The sequence below is a fragment of the Ostrea edulis genome, chromosome 7 (genome assembly GCF_947568905.1).
Source record: "Ostrea edulis chromosome 7, xbOstEdul1.1, whole genome shotgun sequence".
Classification (NCBI taxonomy): Eukaryota; Metazoa; Mollusca; class Bivalvia; order Ostreida; family Ostreidae; genus Ostrea; species Ostrea edulis.
This window is the reverse complement of record NC_079170.1, coordinates 56,898,879-56,925,787: the sequence shown is the minus strand read 5'-3', so window position 1 is coordinate 56,925,787 and position 26,909 is coordinate 56,898,879. Positions and strand designations below refer to the sequence as shown.

The following is a 26,909-nucleotide window of genomic DNA, read 5'->3' as shown; positions in this document are numbered from 1 at the left end:
TGCGACCCTTTCCACCATATATGTAAATGTGCATCCTGTTTCTGATCCAATTAATAAATATTAAACTTGTATCACTCTTGTCATTGCAGTTGCTAAGCAACCTATGAGGGATTACAGGGCAGTCAGTTAAGCTTCGACACACCTACTGGTCTATTCAGATATTAGGTTAAGGTCACTATTCAATTCGGGCAGTAGATCAGATGTCTTGCGGCTGGTTGTGCTGTATATTAAGTTTATTTTAGCACAATGGCTTCTCTAGGTAAATTTAACATACCTCAGGTCATGGTCATAGAGCCAATTCTTTTATTAATTAGCACACACTTTAATTAGTTTTTAGTGAATTTGAAAAACAAAAATTAAAAGTTTTCCTTTGTAACCAATCTTACTACATAGCAACGTAAAAAAAAAAAGAGCTTTTCATAAATACAGTACAAACATGTCAAAAATAAGCGATTCTAAAATCATATTTAGAATGGCAGTAATTATGATAGTAATTAAATGAATGTAATTTTTTTTTAATTTTCATCATTTTGTACTGTTATTACAAATCAAAATGTCAAAAACTTTACATAAGGAACCCTTAGTTACCAATTCTATTACATCATAGCAACCAATAAAAGACTTTAGTTTGGAATAAAAAAAAAAGGAATGCTTTAACATAATTATAGTTTAACACATATTCAAATTCTTAGATAATTAGCGTACACCTTAATTAGTTTTTAGTGAGTTTGAAATACAAAAAATTCAAAGGTTTCCTTAGCAACCAATTTTACTACATAACAATGTCAAAAAAGAGGCTTTACATAAATACACTGTCAGTATAAACGTGTCAAAAATATGCGATTCTAAAATCATATTTTGAATGACAATTATAATACAGCAAATGGAAAAATGTCAAAATTATTAAAGTACATTCTTCATAGCGACCAATTTTTCTGCATAGCAACATAAGAAAATAGATAGAATGTTTTAAAGCATGCTCCATAAGGTCATTTCATTCAATGTGTGACAACAAAGCTTAAACCTTCAATGATGTCACTTCTTGCTCGATCCTGGTTGACTAATTGCAGTATGTGCTTCTTCCATTCACATTTCACACTCTGAAACAAAATAATAATAAACTTTAAAAGTAATGATAGTTGAGCATGTTTAATGAATAAAAACGGTTTTTGCGAGATAATAAAAAAGGGTCTTCAATGATGAACAATAGACCCATGGGCCTTAATGGTCACCTGTGTATTCCGTGGAAATCATTTTTTTAACCTGTGGTTTTTTTTATTATGTTCCCCTGGTTACATACCGTATAACAGGTATTTTCTGTGGTTGTCCAATTTTTGTGGATAGGAAAAATCTATATAGATACATAAAAGTATAGATATGTATAATGCAACCGCAGAAATTGGAAACGCTGGATATAATTTGCTACTATTTACGGATCAAATCGCAAAAATTTCCAACCGCAGAAGATACCCATTACACGGTAGATATTATACATGTATAACAAAATTGGTAGAAATTGGTTTAGCTGTTTCAGAGAAGAAGCTGAAAATGTTCAAAAGCTTATGACCGATGCATGATTGACGACGATGGACGAATAAAAGAAAGCAATATGTCACCTGACTCAAATTCAGCTTGGTTATGCCAGTATGCATTCGGGGATATATCATGATATTTTACTTTTTAATGAGTTAATTTATGCATTTATATACAACAGACTGTACAATTCCCATACCCAAATTAAATACTGTTATGACGTAGTTTCTGTACCCAAACTTTTGATGATTTGACTCTTCTAACATTGTCTACGCAATTGAGTGTAACCTATGTGGCTTAATTTATGTGGGAGAAACTAAGGGTTCACTTCATGAAAGAACAGATTTCAAATACATAATGGTGGTAGCCAACTTCTTTACAAGCATTTCAATTCACCGGACCACTCCATCTTGTCCATGAAGGTAAGGGTTTTGGAAAAAAAATTACCATCACATAAACAATCCAACATTAAGCACCCCTTTTCGTAGACAACGAGAAGATCACTGGATCAGGACACTAGGTACTGCATTTCCATATGGATGCATTGGTAATGTATATAATGTGGGAAATTTGACTAGTCCACAAGGAAATAACGTGAATGTGATGGGACTCTTTCCCAATACTCAAAGACGGAAACGCAGTCATGGACATCATTCATATAAAAGACCAAGTATAAATGATGTCACGTTTGATTCACTTTTACCTTACGTCAACAAACAATCAGGTACACCTCCTATTCGTACAAAACTTTACTCTGTTCCATGGAGAGTTTTACATACGTTATTTGAAGAAGCCACAACTAGTCTATACTTGGATTTTCAACACCTGAATATAGACTGAACTCTATGATTATGGGTGTTGCCAATCACAGTCTTTTTAAACCACCACGGGTCATGGATGATATTCCTTCCAAACCCTGCCGCCAGTTCTTTAAGCTCAAATTTACAAACAAAGGAATAGATACCGTCAACATAAGCAACATTAGTTCAGTCGTGTATTCCAACTTATTTCAAGTTCAAGTCTACACCCAGTGTTTCCTACAAATATACTTCTACTATTGCATCCAAACTATTTAATTATAAACAAACTTTGCAGTGCCTAGATATAGACCATCTTATACGTAATCCACCTACATGTTTTTCTTCTTCGTCTTCTTTCAACTATAGTCCAGCTGGACATGTCATTACTGGTGATGTTGATATAGTTGAAAATGAGGACTTCAAATCACTTATTCTAAAAGGTCCTAAATACAGAGAACCTCGGTCTTTCAATTGGTGACTGAACTTCATCTCTATTATGAATTCTGTCGAAGATTATACCAGTCGATAGGCTAAATATGAAAAAGAAGAACTTAATACATTGTCAGAATGGATTAAAAATATAAGAGGAATATTAAAAACCGCATTAGACATATTAAAACAAAAATACGTACCATCTATCCTTCTGTATTTAGTAAACCAGAGGCGATAAAAGAATTAGATAGGTTACATGAGGAATATGTTTTGGTTCCAGCTGACAAAGCTTGTAACAACATTGTCTTTGTTTGTAAGGCTCGTTATTACAACTATATTTTAAACGAACTTTAATTCCACTTTTGGTAATCGTACTTATGCTTGTACTTATACTCCAACTGCTCTTTAAAAAGATGAAATTCTTCAAAACCATGCTTCAGTTTTAGGCACATTTAGTATCCCAGTCGGTGGGTCGAATGAATATGAGTTACCGTACCTATACTGGATTCCTAAACCACATTTGAACATAAAAACCAGTACAAACCAAGCCCCTATCTTTGCTCCTCACGAAAATATTAACAGTTGTGAAGAAGAAACTTCAAATTTACTGTGCGACTACATATGCCAGAAGTGGTGTAAATCAAATGTGGATTCTAAAAAAAAAATTAAGAACTTTTAGTAAACTTGAAATCGCAAAACTTTTCTCAAATCAACATCAAAATCTATGACTTTTCCACACTTTACACGACTATTCCTCACGATAAATGAAAGACTGAACTTTTTGACATCATAGACAGTTGTTTCTTCAACAAAAATGTAAAACGGAAATATTCATATCTAGTGATCAGTCATCCAAAAAATTACTTTGTTAAACACCGCTCTGATTCCACGCACAAGTACTCTGAAGTTGAAATAAAAAATATGCTAGAGTTTTTCATCGAAAAAAAATTTGTGGTCTTTGGTGATCAGGTCGTCCAACAGTCTGTTGGAATCCCCATGGGCACGAATTGTGCTCCTTGGTTAGCTGACCTGTTTTTATATTCATATGGAGCAAAATTTATTCAAAAACTTCTACGTGAGAAAGAAAATATCTTGCTGTGGCCTTCAATTCGACATTTAGATATATCGACGACGTTTTATCTATTAACAATACGAGAATAACTTTCATTCATATGTTGATTCGATATAGCCCTGTGAGCTCGAAATAAAAGACACCACAGAGTCGTTCACTTCTGCTTCATAGTTAGATATTTTATTGAAAGTAGATATTAACAGCAATCTAACAACTCAACTTAATGACAAACGTGATGATTTCAGCTTCTCTATCGTCAACTTTCCATATTTATGTAGCAATATTTCATTATCACCTGCAAATGGTGTTTATATCTCTCAACTGATTCGATACGCAAGAGCTTGTTCTGCGTAATAGTCAGTTTGTAAATCGAGGAAAGCTACTGACAAACAAGCTGACGGTCTCGTTCGCAAATTCTATGGTCGCCATAACGATCTAGTTTGCCAATACAACCTATCATTGGGTCAAATGCTGTCTGGCGTGTTTCGTACCGATTTTTAGACCGTTCATGGCACACTGATTTTGACTACGGATAACTCCGTTTACCTGATCAATATATAGGGCTCACGGCGGATGTGACCGGTCGACAGGGGATGCTTACTCCTCCTAGGCACCTGATCCCACCTCTGTTGTGTCCAGGGGTCCATGTTTGCCCAACTATCTATTTTGTATTGCTTATATGAGTTATGAGATTGATCACTGTTCGTTATCTTTACATTTCATTCTAAGAAAAATAATTTTAATTATTATTAAAATCTTTAGCAGTTCACAGACACGTATTTGCATTAAAACTAATAACCGACGTTATCAACCTTTAAATCAACCAACATCTTTCCTAAATATTATTTATTTGCATAAATTAAATATGTCTTCCTATTCAAAGAAAAATCAAGCTCTGGTGTTGGAGAGAAAATGGTGAGCAATCTCAGCAAGTCATCCGTATTTTGTGGCAACGAACAAGTGGAGGTAATTAAGAATCTTTGTCAGAGAAATGATCTACCCAGAAATTGAAGGTCACCGTCATGGTGTTAACACAAGGCCTTTGCATACCGAATTTTTAAGGTCTGTTGATATGAAGAAGAATACTACTATTTCAGTATACTACTATTTCAGTACAAAAGTTATTTTATCATGTTCTTTTTTACTACATCAATCAACTTTAATGTGTATAATAATAGTTTATTCAAGGTAACCAACCTGAATTTCCTATAAATTTTGATCATTATCACCCAAAACACTCAATAATAGTAGGCAGGATCATATAAAAACTGTATGCACATGTAGTTTGTGTCTGTATTTGAATAATACCCTTTAATTATGGACCACTTATAAAACAAAAATTCGTCCTCAAATAGATAGCATGGAGAAACCGCATTATGTGGAATTGTAATTATATTTCCTTGTGTAATTATTATTATTATTTCATTCATTTATAAAGCGCAAAATTACCTATACATGTAGTTTCTATGCCGACCAAAGTTTGAATATCAGTTGTTGAGTTACAAGTAAGATACAGCACTCGCAATTCTTTGTTATACAAACAAGGCTCGTGCCATGTTTTTGTTTACATATAGATTGCTTAATTAGAAAATAGCATGTTTAAAACAAAATGAGATGTGACAAACACTAAAAACTATTAAAATTGTGTTTGGTATTAACTTGTAAATTGAAAAAAAAAAATCTGCTTTAAACGATACTTTTAATCGTATATTTAACGTATGTAAACAAGAACATGACACGAGCCTTGTTTACATAACAAAGAATTGTGAGCTCTATATCACCCATGTACCTCGACAACTGACGTTCAAAATTTTGATGACCGTTAGAAATAAGCGCTAAGCGTATTGCTTCACCTTCAACTGCATTCTCTCACCAGAAGGCGCGTCACGCAAGCTTCACATACACCTCTGTCAACGCTTGGAATCACGTGACAATATAATCACATGATATAAACAATCATTCTCGGTTTCCTTTCCCTTTAAAAGTTCAGGCAACAGATGATACATCAGGCTCTTTTCATAGCCAATTGACACTTTAATAAGTGCATATTTACCGTTTAGCTGTTTGTCTCTTATTTTACAAGTTTTATCGTATTTTTACAGCCTTTCTTACTTTTGATTCCATGTTTACATTTAAATTTCCACCACGTGTATATCCTAGATTCATACGCATATTACGAAGTAGTTCCAAATTTATGATCAGAAAACGGCGATTTTAAACAATTTACAGTAAGCATCAATTTAATTGCACCAAAAACATATCATAATATGACTAAATATTTAGTCCAAAACATAAATGTTGGATCAAAGAAACTTTTACAAGATTTCTGTAAAAAGCCGTTGACAGAGGTGTAGTGCGAGGAGCGCACGGAACTCTGGGTGGAGAATGCTTCAACTGGTGACGTCTCAATGTGAAATGAATAATTCTTGACGGGGCCTAAAAACAAACAAACAAACAAAATAAACTTTAAAGTACTGTTTTCCTAAGTCAGTAAATATTTGTATCTCAAACAGTTCCGTTTAATATGTTGACAGATGAATTATATAATTTCAACCATTTTAAGGATGTAGACAATGCCTCAGATCAAAGACTAGATACGTTAGACATACTTGTGAAATTTCAAAAATATCTTAAATTAATCATCATATTGAGTATTATAAGTATCTTAAATGGACTAATTACATAACTGCATTCCATATAGATTCTCTCTCTCTCTCTCTCTCTCTCTCTCTCTCTCTCTCTCTCTCTCTCTCTTCTTATCAATCTACACAATAGATGAATTATAAAAGTAGAAGACATATCAATAATCGCAGTATTTCTATAATCTACAATGTCGTCTAATTATATTTACATGATATAGATGCATGAAAACGTTTAGCAGATGGTCAGTACTGCGCAATGCCTTGTGGCTTGTCTACGACAGATGGAGCGCAATCCGTTTATACAAAATAATATGAAATGCATCCAAAATTCCAGCTGTTGTATCATGCGAATAATTCATAGACTAAACCAGATAAACATTAAGTCCCGCCAATAATTATAGTATTCTTAGTTGTCAGTGCAAATCAGAAAGTAACAGGGAGATCGGACCTTTTTACACAGAAAATTAAATATGTCAAAGAATATGTCACCCCTCTGCATTTTTCACTTGCCACTTTTGAAATTGCTTCCTTCAAGCTTATAAATTCTGAAATAAACAGTATCCAGTTTCCTTGGATTAAAGAAAGTTAGACTGTAAAACAAGTAGGGACCGGATAAAACACCGACTCTGTATAAAAGTCCGATACACGAGGTATCTGTCAGTTGTCTGTGAGGTCATTAGATGAGATGGGTATTGTTGTGCTCATGGAGAATCCCCCAGACGGCCTCGAGTCCTGTAGAACCCTCCGCCCATCTTCGATACACTTCATAGCTTGCATTAAGGGATAAAGTTTGTAAAACACGTCTTTGTTCATGTGCTTCATTACTTTTTCCTATAAAAAGAAATGGTTGTGAATAAAAAATTATGTTATATATCGAAATAGAATTCTAGTTCACGTAAATATGTTTGGTGGGATAAGGATCAATATACCATATTTGTTCTTTATGAATGCTAAGTCCATAAAACGAAAGCTAGGTCGAGGTAGTCTAAAGCTAAGTTCATAAAATGAAAGCTAGGTCGAGGTAGTCTAAAATGAAAGCTAGGTCGAGATAGTCCAATGATAAGGGCGCTCGCTTTGTAACAATGCCAATCCCGGTTACGACGTTTAACATGAATATAAGCATGGAAAAATATCGCAACACTAGCTTTGTTTCTCTTAGCCAAATTATGATGATTAACCTGATCTCTAAAACGTAAAAACACCATCAGTCTTTTTATAAAGAGAAAAAGACGTGCTATTTTGGGGAAAATTTACAGTATATTAATATGCCTCTATCTCTATTATGAATGACATAAAGTTAAATAAGGTAAACATGATGCAAACTTCAAACTAAACAGAAGTATCTAGTGTAACGTCCGATCACAGAAGTATCTAGTGTAACGTGATCACACGAATGACGGATTCTAGACGTCTTTTTAAAAATCTGAACAAACGTTGAATTTAATGTTGTGGTAGAGTTTGTCACTTCTGAAGTAGTGATCTATTGTTTGAATTGGCGGTGTCCTTTGAAGAACTATACCCTAAAATTTAATGTGCTCAATAGGGTTCAAATTTGGACTTCAAGTAGGCTATGATAGTGTCACAACTGATTCTCTAAGCAAATAATCCTGCATATTACGACCATGACGTGATCTGGTATTCTCATCCATTAACACTAGCCTTGGTCGAAGAGGGTCATTGTCAAAATAAGGCACAACACTTGCAGCAAGAATGTCCCTTTGTTAATTTGTGCATTAAGGTTGTCCCTAACTGTATCTATGCCTCGTTCACACGAAGAATTTAATTCGCATTAAACGTAAGTTAATGCGAATTAAATCTGAACCGCGTTCACACGGAGATTTTAATGCGCATTAGTTTACTTCGAATTAAAATTGACGTCGCGATTTAATGCGAATTAAATTTACTTCGCATTAGCTCCGTGTGAACGCTAAGCGAAGCTAATTCGCATTAAATGTACACGCATGCGTAAAGGCAAATTTGGGTCACGTGCATCATACCCATGGTCAGCTATATATATTAATGTCAGTTTTGTACGAAAAACTAAGCAAAATGAAAATAATCACTAAAACATGTACAAACAGCATGTCATTAGATAATGTCAGACGTAAATCTGTGCTCTGCATAGGCATACTGAGTAATACATGTGGAAGGAATTGTTTTTGAATACGACAAAAATGTTTTAAAATAGTGATATGATTTTCTTTTTTACATAAAAAACAAATATGCCGCTCATTGTTTTAAATTCTTTTATACCATATGACGTCATAGTAGACTTATAATACGTATTAGTAATTAAAAATTACGTCACAACAGTAGTCAGCGGAATAGTGAAAAAGACGTTCCGAAGTTTTAAAATTGGGCCCGTGAAGAAACAATATATTGTCTAGATTGAATGCTGGTCGTCAGAGGAAATAACAAGTAATTTCTTGGGAACATAAAAATAAACACGACAAAACTCCTTATGTGTAGATCAGTTATGCATGTAAATTGTAAAAATGTAGTATACTACATGTATATAGCGTTTTGAACAAAGAATTCTGCATCTACACAATATTCATTAAAATATCTATAAAAATAATTTTCAATAACATAGTCTATTCTTTACTTTATTTCGCGCACCCATTAATGGAGATGCACACGAATTTAATGCGCATTAGTTTACTTCGCATTAAATATTACCGCCGTGTGAACGCTATTTAATTCGAATTAATTTAATGCGCATTATTTTACTTCGCATCAAATTTGATGCGAAGTAAAATTTAATGCGCATCCGTGTGAACGAGGCACAAGATCCAGCTTACAGTCGTAGGAATTGGAAATACAGCCCCATACCATAACTTATCCACCACTAAACGGAATCGTCTCTACAATATTTCGTTCAGCATATGCAGTTCTAGATTGCCGACATTCGTCCATCTGTTAGCAAAAAAGCGACTCTCGTCCGACCAATGGACTTCCTCCAAGTTCCAGTGTGGCAAACTTGACACCATTGCATACCAATCGGATCACGCGCTCGTCCTTTTTCGTAACCGGTAAGAAGACTCGGACGTGGATCGGCGCAAGAATTGCATCAAATCGATGCATTTCTTCGCCGGAAACGCGCCCGTGGATGAGTGTTAAAAGGCCAGAACCGAATCCCTGAATAATATGTTATTTATATTTTCACCACAGATTCAGTTTTGGTATCATTAACGTCTTATTCACTCTAATACATAACATGTAAGTGGAAATTGATAGTGGTACAATACCTTAGATGTGTATAATATCTTACATGCATTTGAAAGTTCACGTTTCATAGTGTAACGTACTACTGTGACGTCAAAGTTACGTTTACGTATACGTAGTCAACCAACTCTGATGGCGTCGATCCACATACGAGGTTCATTTGCGGTTACGGAAATAGCCGAGTAGTTACGATTGCATTGCATACGTGCTGCTTTGTGGTTGGGTGTAAACAAAGGTCTCTCTATGGATTTCCTTGCACGATAACCAAATGACTTCAGTCAAATTCCCATTGTTCTCGTTGAAAGCAAACGATATAGCAACTATTCCCTTTTTAAAACGAAGCTATTAGTAAAACGTTTCGTATAACCATCCTTCTGAGTGCATTGTCCTTCAGAGCAAATGTTTAACGAGGTACTCCAGATCTATCACGATCTCTGACGTCATTTGTTTACTGGTACTTTCTGACAATTTTATGGTTTAATGGTGATGACCCACTTAATGACCAATAATCTGCCATCAGATTGTATTTGTGACTTGCTGAGGACTCATAATTTCGATGTACAGGTTAAATAAAGAACTAAAGCACTGTACAAAAGTCGTTATTCTGTTGGAAGTGATTACAATAGTCACACGGCGATTCCAACTACTTTTATGTTCTATACTAAGTTCAACGTTATAATTTTTAATGTACAAATTTCCCCTAATATCCCTCTGTCACTATCGAGCTTAGTCACAGTTAGCAGAATATCTTAATAAATTTCAAATTGATTGAGGGAATCGAACCCAAGACCTTTCTCATGGAAGTCAGACGCTGTATCCACTGATCGATGACAACAAAATTAAACAATAACAAAAATCTGTACTAGTATTATATAATATGTTATTTTTGTGTATTTTTATAATTCATAAAAAAAGTCTCTATCTACTGGTAGATTATAGTTAAAGGATGAAAGAAAAAAAAACTATTAGTCCGGGTTTGGTTCTAGTCTTTACAAAAAGCTTACCCATAATCGTCCTAGATTGCCACATAAGGCTGAGTAAACGAAACTGATTGTTTTTCATTGCCTTTATTGTTTATGGACATAAATGTTAATTTTTAATAGACCTCTTACAGTGATGTATTAGCATAATTCATGTATTGTTTACGTATTTTAAGCTCTATGTGAGATCAACAACAGAACTATTTTACAAAGACGTTCTGGGCAGGCAAACTCGATATTCTCTTTAGAGAAGTCGAGAAGCATGGCCTTCATCGACTTCTCTTCGCAAGCATTCATATTTTGATTCTGGAAAACGTGTAAATGCCGGAGTCGGTGACGGTTTATGCTTCGACCGAGCTTTCGACTCAGATATTCCTGGATTTACGCAATAGACAAGTTGTTTTCAAACATTTAACAGTAATGCACAAAACTGTCACCAGGAAATCAACACTTATTTGCTTTTAATCCATTTTCAACATGTCCCCTGTCCCGGGTTTAAATCACAACTCTGATTACGTCAGCCTGCCTCTGCTTTTCTCTTAACTGGTTCCCTATTGTGACAGACCAGTTAACGTAAACCCGGGATGCTTAATATGAATGCTTGCGAAGAGAAGTCGATGAAGGCTATGCCTTTTGACTTCTCTAAAGAGAATAGCAAACTCAACTATTCTTTTATGGCATGATTTGGGGGGGGGGGGGGGGGGGGGGGGGGGGTCGCACATGTGCTTCCGTTGAGTAGCACTGAATGAATGATTATCATAGTTGAAGAATTTTACCGTCTTCAGACAATGTCCTTCCTCTCCTCTGTGATTGTTAGAAAATGCATCATACGAAAATTCTAATTTATTTCATTGCTTGAAATTCTGTTCAACGCAAGGGAGATATAATGCAGGTGATCTAATGACTTAATACAATTTTACAAGATTTTTCAATCTTAAAAAAAGGAGAGAAAACGAAGAAAAGAAATTGCAATGTAAGAAAACTGGCACTTTAATCTTATTCACAACTATCAAAATCGTTTCTATAATTCAATAAATAACATTATTATATAGCTAATAAATAGTCAACTATAAAATCTGCGTAAAATCTAGAGAATGTTAGCGTTCAATATCCTGAGAATTTATTGAACGCTAACTTTGCATTGCGTAAATTGTATGCGCCCGAAACATTCCGAGTATGAGCGTTCAATATTGACGTTACCGTCACGACGTAAACAAGCCAAAATGGCAGACGACGGTCCTCCGAATCTGATAGAGCTGGTATTTGATATTTACTTAAGCAAAATGTTTTACTGTACATAAATTATGATGTCCCCATTCACAAAATCAGTTTGCCTCATGCATTAATGACGGGTTAAATATTGAATAGTTAAGAAATGCATGTTGATATTGCACACTGCCAATATTGAAATCTCGTCTATTTTGGGGTATTTTGAGTGAAAAGGGATATAATTTAACGACTAAATACTTTAGCTATATAATAAAAGGGTTATTGAACTTATATTGGTGAATATCGGCACTCGTTGGCTGTCAAAATGCACTTGCAAGCTCGTGCATTTTCACAGCCAACTCATGCCAATATTCACCAATATAAGTTCAATAACCCTATAGAATTGGTCGTTTTTGAACGCAAACCTTAAAAAACTCTTCTCGAGAAAATGTGGGCAATTTAAAGCAATTCAGTACTTTTTGCTGTGTGAAAAATAAAAATAATTTTATTAAAAACTGAACATCTGCTTTTCACTGTTTTCTTGAGGTTGAGAAGAAACAATGCTCTCTATTACTTAAATGAATACCATGTCTACTTCAAGGTCATACTAAAAGAAGTATTTCTAGCAGGAGTTTTATCTTATATGAGATTTACCATTCAATAGAAAAGTTTGATAATTTGAAAAAAAAAGATATAGATATTTAAAGCATATGATACATTTATATCAAGACGGCAAGCTTTGTTAGGTCACCTGTGGGCCTCTTGTTTAAAAGCTATACTTGTTTTATTTGGAATAAAATCGACCACGGTGAGGATAGTTCCACTTGCAGACAATTTTAACAGTTTGTGTTATCTATATAAAGAATGGATATGTATTGAAGGAAAATATACACATAATTATATAAGTTATAAAAAAAAAAAGCGTTGAAAATGCGAAATAAAAAATAAAATTGAAAGTGTGGCGTGAGGCGGATTCGAAGCATTGCAAAAATCAATCACAGCATATACTGCAATCGGTGCAGGAGACTGAGCTATTCTAAGCACAACTAATAAAAGTGTAAATATGAACCAGGTTTTCAAAAACAGTTCCCCTAATATTTTGTCGGTGTTTCGTGAATTTTGACCCCAAGGCAAGGGGTGCCCTTAAGAAAATACTATAGTAAATTGTTCTTAAAATTGTAACCTATCAAAATAAACAAAGTCTTAGGGATAGGCCTGCCTTGAAGGACTTCAAAGGCAAAATGTATATCAAAATCGGTTCTTAAATGGGGGAAATGCTGTTTGGGCGAACTTTGAAGGTTACTTTCAAAATTGTAGATAATAAATTATAGGTTCGATATGAGAATATGAAAAGTTCAAATATATGTACGACAGAAAATAATTAAATAAACTTGATATAACAATGTAACCTTTCCCCGAAAATTGTCCTCCCCTATAGGTCTTTTCTTTTGTTAATCTGCATTGTTCTCCACTATAGGTCTTTTCTTTTGTTAACCTGCATTGTTCTCCCCTATAGGTCTTTTCTTTTATTACCCTGAATTGCTCTCCTCTATAGGTCTTTTCTTTTGTTAACCTGCATTGTTCTTTTCTTTTGTTAACATGCATTGTTCTTTTCTTTTGTTAACCTGCATTGTTCTTTTCTTTTGTTAACCTGCATTGTTCTCCCCTATAGGTCTTTTCTTTTCTTACCCTGAATTGTTCCTTTAATTAAACTAGGGGTAGATTTTAAATATGTCAATATCCTCACTTCTTCACTCCTTAAAAGTAATGGACCTCGGGCCCATCGGGGCATCGGCTCCATTACTTTTAGGGAATGAAGAGGTACATGTACGTAATGACTACAGTCATTCCTTTACGAAGTAGCCGGTATTGGAACTCGGAGGTGAAAGGCAGGGGTCTTTTGGATATAACCTAAATGTTACGATAAACGATCACACAGTGATTAAGAACCCTCACTGCTACGGCCTTGAGATTCTTGCATAAATCAAAAGTAGCACCTCATCAGGTGACATCTTTATTTGTGTGCAAAATTCTCAAATGGATGGTAAAATAAACAAACAAAATGGATACATATATTTATGTATGACCAATCAATACCTTGAATTCCCTTTCGGGTGTTTCTTTTTTCTGTAGACTTTTGATGTATGACACAATATCGGCAGCTTTGTGACTTCTGATTTCCATCACGAGAGTCCTACAAAATGATAGAGAAAATCATCAAGTTTTTATCTGGTATGAATTTGTTATACATTCTCTTTACTGACAAAATTGACATAAAGCTCAACCTGTGTTAAAAATTTCTCATCAACACACGCCTGTAACTTTGTTAAAATTGTCATCAACATACGCCTATAACTTTGTTAAAATTGTCATCAACATACGCCTGTAACTTTGTTAAAATTCTCATCAACATACGCCTGTAACTTTGTTAAAATTTTTATCAACATACGCCTGTAACTTTGCCGATTCCCTTTCTAGGAACTCCTTGCATTCAGACGCTTTTCTTGGATCTGTAGAACATGGAGACATTTGTATGTAAAGCATGGTATCTCTGTTAAGCAAAGGACGGAATGATTTATAGATGCTTACCACTATACAATATATCGAGCAATTATAATGTGAGGCGGCTCATATTGACATTGCATAATTATGCGTTATGATAATAATTAAAGTAATTGTTTTGTAACTTAATAATTGTCCTTATAAAATCACTAGTGTGAGAAATAAATATACCTAATGCGATCGAGATAAAAATTCTAGATTTAAAAAAGAAACTTAAAATTGTGTATCTATGTTCAGGGGTGTGTAAATTCATGGGTAAGGTTGATCAACGAGATTCGCGAACATTGATCCTCCACGAACAATGATGATTTCACAGTATATACCGAGACGTTGTGGTATAGAATTGGCATCTTCCACTCCTGAGTCTGGCAACGATATAGCATCTTCTGAAGCTGGAAAGATATAGGTATACTGGCCTTTATCTACTTTTAAAAGTTCAAGTTCTTTATTACATTAAGCTTTACAGCTTATCAGTACAATATTACAAACAATGTAAACATGACGGTGGTCCATTTACTCAAAACAAACAAGTTCGAACAAGATATAGGCTATTACGGAAGCCGATAAGTGGCAGGGTATAGAATTGATATTCATTTAACTGGCGACCGCCACTTATTATCTGGCGGCCACCATTTGAATTTACCTGGCGGCCGCCACTTTTTAAATGGCGGCTGCCAATTTCAAAAACAATTTACTTCATACTGCTGAGTGATTATTTTTGAAAGATTTACAATAGTACGCAGACACGTAGCTTCGTTTTTCATAGTGTAGGAACAGTCGGAGGAGAAATTGTCTTCTAAAATTGTTGACAATTAGAAAAAGAACCTAAAAATTTATCTTTTGCCCAAACTTCGTACTCCTGAATTGGAGAAAGGAGGGCTCTATTCATCCTTCAATTGATCAATTGATCAGTTCATTCATTGTTACATTTTTACCATTCATTACTACAACCAAAAGAGTTCGATGGGGGGCCAATCCGCAAATCAATCTTATTTTACAAGTAAAAATAACTTAGCATGCGTGTGATAATAACGGGTAATGAACGTTGTCAAAATAGTGGAGAGTCAACAACATCAAAGCCCCCCCCCCCCCCCCCCCCCTGTTCTACAAGCCTGATACGTTAGTACACATTAAGATTTTCTCGTGTGCGAATCTGTCGACATTTGATACCTTGAACATTTATAAAACTTTGTTAATTAACAGCACAATCAAAAAACTTTAATGCTTTTAATTGTATACCACATGCATATTACTAAGTATTGAAGAGGGAGATCAGTACAGGGATTTCACCCCTTTCATTTTGGAAGAGAGAGGGGGGATTGAATAACTGGCGGCCGCCAGCTAAATTAAGTGGCGACCGCCAGTTAATATCGCATCGTCATAATGACTGACTTCCATTTGAAACCTGAATGAAAATACGAATTGTATTGTGTTGTGTTGATCGAAGAAAGTGTTCATTTCCCGTGTAACAGTATTTGTAGATCCGCCTATAAACTAAGTAACAAATAGAGTTATTCCCCCTGAGTCAGCCTCCGCTGCCTCCTTTTCAATTAAAGACTCGTTGAATGAGGTTGGTGTAAATTTAAAGTACATTTTCTTTGCAAATAAGACAATTTGAAAATTACCCACCCAACCCAACCCACATTTGAATGGATATATTCGCTTTGCTTTTTTTTCTGTTGCAAGTATCAGCATTTTGGGAAATGGTAGGGTTGTGGCATCCCGCTTGAGTTGAAATACTTGACCTAAACCGTGATGTGAATGAACCTCGTCCCAGTGAATCTGTGGCGTAAAAGCGGCAATTTGGATGTAAATGTTATACAGCATACTTTGACATCTGCACCTCCCAGGATCAATGCTTTCTATATAATAAACTTTTGACCTTTGGTGTTGTGAACTTTGAACTTGTTTGGTTGTGCTATATTTGAACTTTGATGTTGTTTGAACTTTGACCTATGATCATGAACTTTGATCATGACCTAGCTACATAGTTGTATGTGTAGCTTTAATGTTGAATGTTGTTTATATATATATATATATATATATATATATATATGCATCTGTTTTGGGGCATGCTCGTTGTTGGCGTCCCATTGTCAATGTTGTATTTGATTGGCAATTTAATCATAACAGCCGTGTCATAATATCGCCACACTTATGCTAATAAATTCTAAAGTTACAATTTGTTTGAGTTACACTTTTCTGAGATAAATGAATATCAATTATATACCCTAGCACCTATCGGCTTCCGTAGTACCCTACATATATCGCGAGTGAGTTCTACACATTTTCTAGAGACAGACATATGAAATAGCAATAATACTTTAGAAACTGAATGAATTTTTCCTGATGTAGTTTTGCTTGTGTCCACACTCACCATTTTGTCGTCTAGATTTCTTGCTTTTCTTTTTCTTAGGCCTGGCTCCCTTCTCTTTGTAGTCTTTAATGAAGTGGAGTATACCCTTAATGGTTGGGCGAGATGCTCCGTCATGACTCAGCATTTCCACGATAAGATTCTTAATTTCGTCACTGTACTGAATTTTGGTTGTTTCAGGTATCTAGTTTGAATGATAGAAAGCGTGAATTAAGACCAAATAGTTAAGAGAAATATTGATTTTAGCTTATAGAAATGCAACACACTCGCTTTACCTTGCCAGACTTCACAACTGTGTTGATCTCCTGGACAGATTTTCCTTCAAATGCATAAGAACCTGTGGCAATCTCAAAGCATGTACACCCAAGACTCCATATATCTGCCTAATAATCAAAGAATTATCAATTGTTACGATTTGCACTTTAATATTATGAGAAAAATCCTTAAATCATAGTGTAATGCAGTATTTTCGTGGTTGTATTCGATAAATGTACAAACTTACAAATCACCTTATCTAGTTGGGTTTTTTTAAAATGCAGTTTTAGAAGAAAATAATCTGAAAAAATTAAACCACTGCTTGATTCATATCCACTTTTAACAGATCAGCATTCGACACGTTAATCTACTGAGTTACCTAGATAGGCAATCAGATTTAAAGGGAATCCTGGTATACAATTCGTATTTTCATTCAGGTTTCAAATGGAAGTCAGTCATTATGACGATGCATTGTTCATCCTTAATAATATTAATCTAAATGTCACCTTCTGGTCGTAGGGCTTCCCTTGTATTATTTCTGGACACATATAGAACGGGGTACCGATCCCTTTAGTGTTCATTCCGGCGATTTCAATTATCCTAAATATTGCAAAATCGAATCATTATTGAATTTCATATTCGAGAAAGATGAAATTGAACAACTACTATGGTAAACAACTGCTTAGAATTCATTGGCAGCAAAGATATAATTTGATAAAGATTGAATTTTCAGTTTAGTAGAGTTCTAAATCAACGTTTAGAGATAAGACTGAAGTAATACTGATTAATCATATCTTACTTGGCAACTCCGAAATCGGCTATTTTATAAGTTCCGTCTTCTGTCAGCATAATATTTTTAGTTTTCAAATCTCTATGTATAATGTTCATATCATGTAAAACCTGAAATGTGACATAGAAAAAGTCTTAATCTTAAATGAGCAAGCATCCGTGTCGCAATTAAGATAGACAGTGACGGAGAACACTACCTAACACACCACCCACATATTTTACCTCCACTCCCGACGCTATTTGCTGTAATATCGATATAAACTCGTCTTCATGGATGGTTTTGTCTTCTCGCTTCAGATTCCTGATTTTCTGATACAGAGTTCCCCCACCACAATACTCCATTACCACACACGGCACTCCATCTTGCTTGAAATGCTCCTTGAACGACACAATGTTTGGGTGCTTCCTTTCCTCGGCTTTCCGCGACACTTCCACTTCTCTCTCCACTAACTCCCAATGTCTGTCGTTGGCGCCTTTAACGTGAATAAGCTTCACTGCAAACGCTTCACTCTTTAAAATAAAACCAAATTATATGCTCAAAATATCTTTCATTCAAAATGTGTGCATAGTTTTGTTATACATGTTTGGGAAAATTATTAAAATTATAGTCGTTTCTACGATTTAGAAAGTCGTTCCTACGATTTAGAAAATCGTGTCTACGATTTAGAAAGTCGTTTCAACGATTTAGAAAATCGTGTCTACGATTTATTAAATGGTAGAAACGATTTAAAAAGTGCCTTCAGAGGTAGCCTAAATGGGGCTTAAGTGGGAATTACTTTGGAAGTTTTCAATACATGGAGATACAAAGGGTAAAAATAAACCCCTATTATGACCCCACTTTACCCCCTAAGGCAATGTGATTCTTCAGATTTTTTAAAATACCCCACCCCATTTTCACGAATTGTCAATCCCCTTGCAAGAGTGCTTGAATCTTGAAATGAACACGCTTGGAAGCCCTTTACCCAAGGATGTTTTGTGCCAACTTTGGATCACATTGGCAATCTCTGGACAAGAAGATCAAAATTTGAAGTTTAACACAGACAAAAAAGTAATTTCAAAAAAAAAAAATATCTCACCTTAGCTTTCAGCCCAGATGTATGGAGCGCCAAATTAACATAAACTCAAATAATTGAAGATGTCTTCAATTATTGGAAGATATCATCAATTCATTTGATGCGCGCAACAATTTAATTAAAGATATCTTCAAATAATTAATGATATCTTCAATTCTGAATTATTGCGATGATAGCATTAATTCTTCAGCTGAATTGATGCGCGCTTTAATTGAATTAATGATCTCTTCAAATGAATTAATGATATCAACAATTGAATTGATGCGTGCTACAATTCAATTGAAGAGAGCAATAATTGATATAATGCGCGCATTAAATCAATTGATGAGAGCAATAATTGAATTGATGCGCGCATTAATTCATTTGATGAGAGCAATTGAATTGATGCGCGCTTCAATTCAACCATTGCTCTCATCAATTGAATTAATGCGCGCATCAATTGAATTAATGATGGCAATAATTGATTTAATGCGCGCATTAATTTAATTATTGCTCTCTTCAATTGAATTAATGATATCTTTAATTCATTTGAAGAGAGCAATAATTCTTTTAGAAAGAGCAACTATATAATTAAAGATATCTTCAATTCAACATATCAACAATTGAATTAATGATCTCTTTAATTGAATTGTTGCTCTCTTTAAAAGAATTGATGCGCGCATTAATTCCTTATACAAAAGCATTGTAAATAATTAAAAATATCTTCAATTGTATTAAAGAGATCATCAAATTATTTATACCGAGTTCTAAATTAATTATTGCGAGCAATATTTCTACGAAATTGATGCTCTCATCAACTGAATTGAAGAGAGCAATAATTGAATTAATGCGCGCATCAAATCTATTATTGCTCTCATTAATTCAATTGATGCTCTCATCAACTGAATTGAAGAGAGCAATAATTGAATTAATGCGCGCATTAAATCAATTATTGCTATCATTAATTCAATTGATGCGTGCATTAATTCAATTGATGAGAGCAATAGTTGAATTGAAGCGCGCATCAATTCATTTGATGAGAGCAATAATTGATTTAATGCGCGCATTAATTCAATTAAAGAGAGCAATAATTCAATTGATGATATCTTAAAATAATTGAAGATATCTTCAATTATTTGAGTTTATGTTAATTTGGCGCTCCATACAAATGAGCTATAGGGAAACACAACATATGGTAGTTAGAAAATAGTATCACAGTACAGATGTAAATTATAGTCCACCTCATTAGCAAAGCAACTGCACAGATGAAGGGAAAGAACTACGGGATATCGGAACTAAATAATTTTGGAACTCTTTGGAAAAAGAAGTTACGAAAAGTATGCTTCATTTGGGCAATTCATATATACAAATTAGAGACTGCTAAAGATGATTCATTTCTGATACAAAAAATGTCTGCCTGATTTTCAGAATGTGGCAAGCGAATATCTTAGTACCAAAATTCTGAGTTATTATATTCAATTTCTGATGTTTGGTGGTGGAAGGTGACTCAAAAAATAGTTCACAGCACCGTGCATTTCCTCTACTGTATGCGAGCATTTACTCAGTTTGTTAGGTTTTTTAGTCATTGCGGATAACAACAGACCGCTATGCAATGATATCGTAAATGATTATATTTTGTGCATCAATCTCCAGACGGGATTCCCCCTCCCCGCACTTCTCTTCACATGCGAAGTAAAAAATATCTTGCTGTGGCCTTCAACTCGGCATTCAGGTATATCGATATATCCCTGTGAACTCGAGATAAAAGACACTACAGAGTCTCCACATCTGCTTCGTACTTAGATATTTTATTGATTGATTGATTGTATATTGTTTAACGTCCCTCTTGAGAATATTTCACTCATATGGAGACGTCACCTCTGCCGGTGAAGGGCTGCAAAATTTAGGCCTATGCTCGGTGCTTAGGGCCATGGAGCAGGGAGGGATCTTTATCGTGCCACACCTGCTGTGGCACGGGACCTCGGTTTTTGTGGTCTCATCCGAAGGACCGCCCCATTTAGTCGCCTCTTACGACAAGCAAGGAGTACTGAGGACCTATTCTAACCCGGATCCCTACGGAACGGTATTTTATTAAAAATGAATATTAACGACAAACTAATAACTCAACGGGATGATTTTAGCTTCTCCATCGTCAACTTCCCATATTTATGTAGCAATATTCCATTATCACCTGCATATGGTGTTTATATCTAACAATTGATTCGATACGCAAGAACTTATTCTTCGTATGATCAGTTTTTAAATCGAGGCAGGCTACTGACAAACAAGTAGATGATATAGGGGTTTCAACAGTCTCGTTTAAATTTCTGTGGTCGTTATAATGATCTACATTTGTAGTTTGTCAATACAACCTATCATCGGGTCAAATGCTGTCTAACGTATTTCATACCGATTGTTAGGCCGTTTTTGTCACACTGATTTTTTCTATCCGAGATTTGCAATTGTGTATTCCATTAGAATGGTTAAATCTGAAGTTGCATATTTTATCAATAATACGTCCGAAATTCCCAAGGAATTGAACATTTAGAAATACAAGAAGGGGGGTACCGGAAGTCCTGTCCACAAGAACCTTGTGACAAGCCTAGGTTAACAGTGGCGGATTTAGGGGTGGGGTGCAGCCGGCGCCCCCCCCCCCCCCCCAAAATTTTCAAATTTAATGTAAATCGTGGTATCTTGATTAGAAAAATAAACTAAACGATAAAAGAAGCAATGATTTCTTCTACTCCCGGAGAAATAAATGACAAAATCTTTTGATTTCTTGAATAGCTTCATTGGGAGAACTTAATTTTTTCCCAAAAACCCTTAAAATTTGCGTCATATTATCAATTTCACCTTATTAGAAATGATAGAAAATAGTACAAATGACTAAATAGGAGACATTTCAAGCCCTCTAAAATCTGTAAAATCAGGAGACCCCTGGGCCCCCACCTCAAGGCGGCCCCCAGACCCCCTGCCTCATAAAGTGGCATCCCCCGTAAACGCAATTCCTGGATCCGCCCCTGGTTGACGTCCCTACATCCGAACACCATTTTACAACGAGCTTATATGGTTCCGACAGAATTTTGGTCGGAAGGATTTCTAAGTCAAATCTACTCAATTACACCAATTTATTGAATTTTTCATTAAAAAACTAACTTCTAATATCCGTTAGAAACGTTGATACTGCATGTAGAATCGGTACACAAGATTTTGTTATGATTTGGCGTAGATTCTGCCATACGTATACGAAAATTTTACACATCTTTACATATTATCGAGATTTTCCAGAAAGTTTCCTTGGCAGGAGCGTAGCTTCGTCAGGCTCGAGTAGGCAACGTGCCTACACATTTTTTTTTTCAATTCCAAAACATCTTTTCCCCCATAGATGTTTACAAAAAATAATATGTTCATATATATTTATAGTTTTTAAAATTATTATTCCGTCAGGCCTTTTCTTTTTATAATGTATTCTACATGGTGTAAATAATGGTTATATATTTTTTTTTTTATAAAATCATGGTGATCACAATGACTCTCTCGACTCGGTTTAAAAAGCTTTGAAAAATTTGCAATAAAAAATGTCTAAATTGCAATTATTTTGATGCTCAGACTAGTGCAAAAGAGTCCTATTATTTAAAAAAAAATTCAGGGCGATCCCCTCCCGCACCTACCCCCACCCCTCGGCGCTTCGCCTCTGTCATTGAAATGGTCCTAGTTACGCCCCTGCTGAGCTTCAGTTTCATTTAAAGGGACTGATTCACGATTTTCCCCCAATTTTTTTTTTTCACTTTTAATGATCAAAATCTACTGTCTAATGTGTTTAAAAGGGTTCACATAAAAATTAAGGTTATACATTATCAAAGAAGCTTATTTTAGAGAGTTTATTATTTGTTTTGTAATTAAAGATTGCGGTGTGTTATTGTTTTTGAAATTTTCAAAAGAAATGGATATTGATCTAAGTTTATTATATCTTTTACATTTCGAGCATTTTGGGGGTAAATGTGTCATCTAGAAGTTAAAATTTGTGACTATGCAAAATTAAGGTGCTTTATATAACAAAATTGATATTTCACTGGTTTGTTTGTATATACATAAAAAGACTCGAGTCTTTGTTTACATAACACAAATTTAAGGCTAAAATGTTGCTTTAATTCTTGCATTCAGAAGGTCAAAATTTTGGCTGTCAATATTAAATGAGTTATATTTATAATGTTTACCATCAAAAATGAAAAATATTTTAATAAACAATCGTGAACCAGTCTCTTTAATAACTGTTTACATTCTAACTTAATCGTGAACCAGTCTCTGTAATAACTGTTTACATTCTAACTTAATCGTGAACTAGTCTCTTTAATAACTGTTTACATTCTAACTTAATCGCCTTCACCCTGTATATCGATTTTCATTTCGTATGATATGGTAGTAATAGTACTTTTTCTTCGTATATCGGCTTGGTAACAGCTCAGTGGTGAGATCACCTAATATTAATAATGCAAGGGCCTGGATTTGATCCCCGATTGATCCAAAGATTTCTCTCCCCTTCCAGCCACAACCAGGAACTACCCAAAAACAAACCTGGTAATATACCCTCGAAGCCCGAAGTTTTTTTTTTTTGTTTTTTTTTTTTGTTTTGTTCAAACTTAAAATATGATGCTGATGATTTTAACAATATCACTTTTCATTTTTATTCAATTAAAATCTTCATCAAACAGATTCTAAAGTATGCCCTCACTTCTGGAGTATCTTTTAAATCACGTGTATTGATATTTAGAGTAAATATTGAAGTGCTCTATCCTATCGGAAACAAGAAAATGGTTGAACGTATGTCAGAAGATTTAAATGAAAGATTTACAAACCGAGACGCTATTTTTAGCACAGCACAAGTATAGGCCTATGATTTAAAGCTCTCAATGAAATTGTTTTATATAATTGTCTATGTAGGTCTGTACACGTACCGAAGTTATTGTAGTGGTCGACTTTCCGTTCCTCCTAGCTTTGTACACGTAGCCATAAGTACCATGTCCTATCAGCTTCTCCAATCTGTAATCCCCGTAAACTTTACCCTCCTCCTTATCCATAATATACTAAACATTGGCTGCTATTTCTTCAATAAAACTGTAAATGTCACTGCTATGCTTTAGAACTGTGTGCAATTTTGAATATAGTTAACAAAGAAACCACCTCTCGGGAATCTTTATAAACTGCGCATGTGTCTCCGGGTATTAACCATTGATTTACAGATTTAAAGAGAATGGCACAATTCCAAAAAAAATTAAACTTCCTTGTTTGGAAACTGTTTTAAAATAATTTGTAAAAAATACGTCATATGGATGTTTAAAATTCTACTGGATTGCGATTGATTTTGATCTACATGTACAATGTATAATGTCTGCGTTTAATGGGCCTGGAAATTCAATGTATTTCTTATTCCGTTAGCTACCCTAACTTGTATGTAGTACCAAACAGATACGTACAAATTTTCCTAGGTTCAATTTTTTTTTTTATTATAAAGACCTCTTGTTGTGCATGGTATAAAAGAAATCTATCCTATAATTTTTTCCCACTTAGTTTCAAATATAGGATATCAGACTCCAGTTAGAAGAATGTGAAATTAAACTATGCCCTATGTAAAAAATTTCTATAGAGATTTTACAAAAATTAATAATACTTTTCATAAAGCTATTTGTTACTAAATCTCGAAAAATATATTGTAATCAATATATTTGTGTACACCGCGATATACAATAATAGGGTCTGTAAGTCTCGTCATGTGATTGCCGAGATTTAGCGAGATTATTAACTTCCGGGTACATCAACTTCTCAGATTGCACTGTGTAGAGAGTGATATACATAGATATAGCGTTATCAATCGATTATGTGGAGGTTTTAACGATTGAAGCATTAGTGGAGTCATCGAGGATTCTTCGCTTCGTGTTTAAAGTGATTTCCTACACACAAAGAACACCGGAAAACACTTATAAACAGATATATTAACAAATACACAGAACAACTTACAAAGGGTCAACAAATATAACGACTATAGTGCTGCGCAATTAAAATCCCCGTCCGCTTGCCTAGAGTTCGCGGGTAAGAGAGAGAGAAAAACACGTGCAGGCTCAGAGGACTCCGAGCCCGACCAGAAATACCAAACATCCACCCCCCCAAAATCACTACACTCCCCCCTGTTTTGAGGAGGAATGTCCCAATTCCGATAAATTAAACCTGCAACACTGTAGCTTACATTAGATGCAATTACACCTCTATAAGATCATAGCAATTTAGCAGTCCAAAATGTTCACAACACAGAAAGTCACGGTCACACAACGCATCACAGAAAATCAAGTAACAGGAAAGTCACATCACAGAGTCACATACGGTCACAAACTTTCCACATGAAAACGTCACAGGACAGGCATCATCTTGGACATCGGACACGGCACATCACACCAGACGACATCACATATTCCAGGTCAGCAGATCCGGAAACACCACAAGGAAATACCCCTGCCCAAGAACGGCTGGGTTACGGCAGCCTAATCTACCCTTCCCCGCATTTCGGGGTACTGTGTGCATGGAGGAGTTCACACCCCTCACATAACTCATTAACTTTCTTTCGTACCCCCTTGCGATGACGAAACCTGGGTTGTCCCTGGTTCACTGTTAGTTGAACCTGGGATGCATAGCCATCATCCCACGACCAATGGATACTCGTGAAGCCACAAGCAACAAACCCATCCCGTTCATTGCTTAGACGTTTATCAGGAGGAAGCCTCTCAGTCAGAGAAGGAACACTGCTATCCCACCAGGCTGAACGGGACAGAGCCACAAACCCCGCATTTGCGGGGTCATCCCCACGAGACGCAGACACAACACACCCTCCATCAGACCAACACACAATGGTACATTTATCAGGTGCCTTGGGACAGACGCCCCTCGGAACTGATAGGCCACTGCTTCAATCATGGCTGGGGCATTGGTAATGATTAGACTGTGCCACTCAGCAACAGTCTCTAACACTACAACTGAGGCCTGCATGCTTTCACTATTGCATGGAATACCAACACAGCCCTCGTCACAAACCTCCGCGCATGCATCGATTCCAACCTGGAATAATCCAGACTCACTAACATGACACTCAACTGCATCCTCGCCCCCTGCATCCGAGTACTGGCCATCAACAGAATGCAAGACCAGAGCCCGTGCCACATCAATTTCCCGCCGTCCAGCACTACTGGTCCAACCACTCAAACTCAGCTGATCATAAGCTGAGAGAGATGATATACCGATCACACCAGACCGTGCCTCAACCAGACACCCCAACTCGACTGTGGAAGGATCATCATCCACATCGCAGAACACATCAACAGCAATGTCAACATCAAAACCCAGAGAACACCCAGTGCTACCCCGAGAAGTCATATCACTATGGCAACCAACACTATCCCCGGTGTTCTCCAGCCCATCACCCTGGTGACTAACACCTGCCTCAGTGTCCTCCGGCCAACCACACAACTTCTCATCTGCGCCTGGCAGCACCCCTGTCTGCGCCGACCATGTGTCCCTGACATCTACTTCACTCCGGGCCCTCTGAACAACCACACCCATCGACAACAAAACACTACTGCCCACCACAGACACACAACTACTCCGTTTCACTGGCATTCTGACCTCATGACATGCACTGTCGACTACTGACCTTGCTGTAATGGAGCTACCTAATAAGGGTTTACGGAGCACCTGCCCCGACCTATTTTGAGCCCCGGTCCTTAGGGACCGACCAACTAACACGCACTGACTAGACAACTTGGGACCATCCCTACTAGCAGCCTTACAGTCTTCTGTACTGACATGCCTAACGAGTGGAGATCTCGACCTTGACCTGCTATGTCTAATCCCACGTCTCACTGGCGAGAGACCGAAACGAATACCCCTATCTGCATTGCCCATAGGCCTCACCGGCACCTCACTCGTCTACAACTTCAAC

The 26,909-nt window shown here is 35.9% G+C and overlaps 1 protein-coding gene across 5 annotated transcripts; it reads right to left on the bottom strand.

Annotated features, from left to right (window-relative positions):
* Window positions 1-751: 751 nt before the first annotated feature.
* On the bottom strand, window positions 752-26,909 carry LOC125653330 (serine/threonine-protein kinase Nek4-like). Of its 5 annotated transcripts, XM_048882766.2 has the most exons (11): window positions 23,881-26,909; window positions 18,096-18,383; window positions 17,884-17,984; window positions 17,591-17,684; window positions 17,105-17,212; window positions 16,833-17,013; window positions 14,779-14,847; window positions 14,343-14,403; window positions 13,991-14,087; window positions 7,105-7,310; window positions 6,060-6,273 (listed from the first exon to the last, which is right to left on the bottom strand). In XM_048882766.2, the coding sequence occupies exons 1-10, from the start codon at window positions 24,001-24,003 to the stop codon at window positions 7,137-7,139; spliced, it is 1,296 nt and encodes a 431-aa protein (XP_048738723.2). In that variant the 5' UTR covers window positions 24,004-26,909; the 3' UTR covers window positions 6,060-6,273; window positions 7,105-7,136. The 5 variants fall into 5 exon arrangements, with proteins under 5 accessions (XP_048738726.2, XP_056000764.1, XP_048738724.2 ...); XM_048882769.2 differs by lacking the exons at window positions 6,060-6,273; window positions 7,105-7,310 and adding an exon at window positions 752-1,100; XM_056144789.1 differs by lacking the exons at window positions 6,060-6,273; window positions 7,105-7,310 and adding an exon at window positions 2,667-2,863.

Bases quoted from the DNA above. Each gene is read 5' to 3' on its own strand.
- LOC125653330 (XM_048882766.2), bottom strand. From the start codon at position 24,003: ATGGATAAGGAGGAGGGTAAAGTTTACGGGGATTACAGATTGGAGAAG. The intron at 17,014-17,104 runs GTAAAGCGAGTG...CATTCAAACTAG, and splicing joins CAGTTGTGAAGTCTGGCAAG to ATACCTGAAACAACCAAAAT. The intron at 14,848-16,832 runs GTGAGTGTGGAC...ATATCTTTCCAG, and splicing joins GAAATCTAGACGACAAAATG to CTTCAGAAGATGCTATATCG.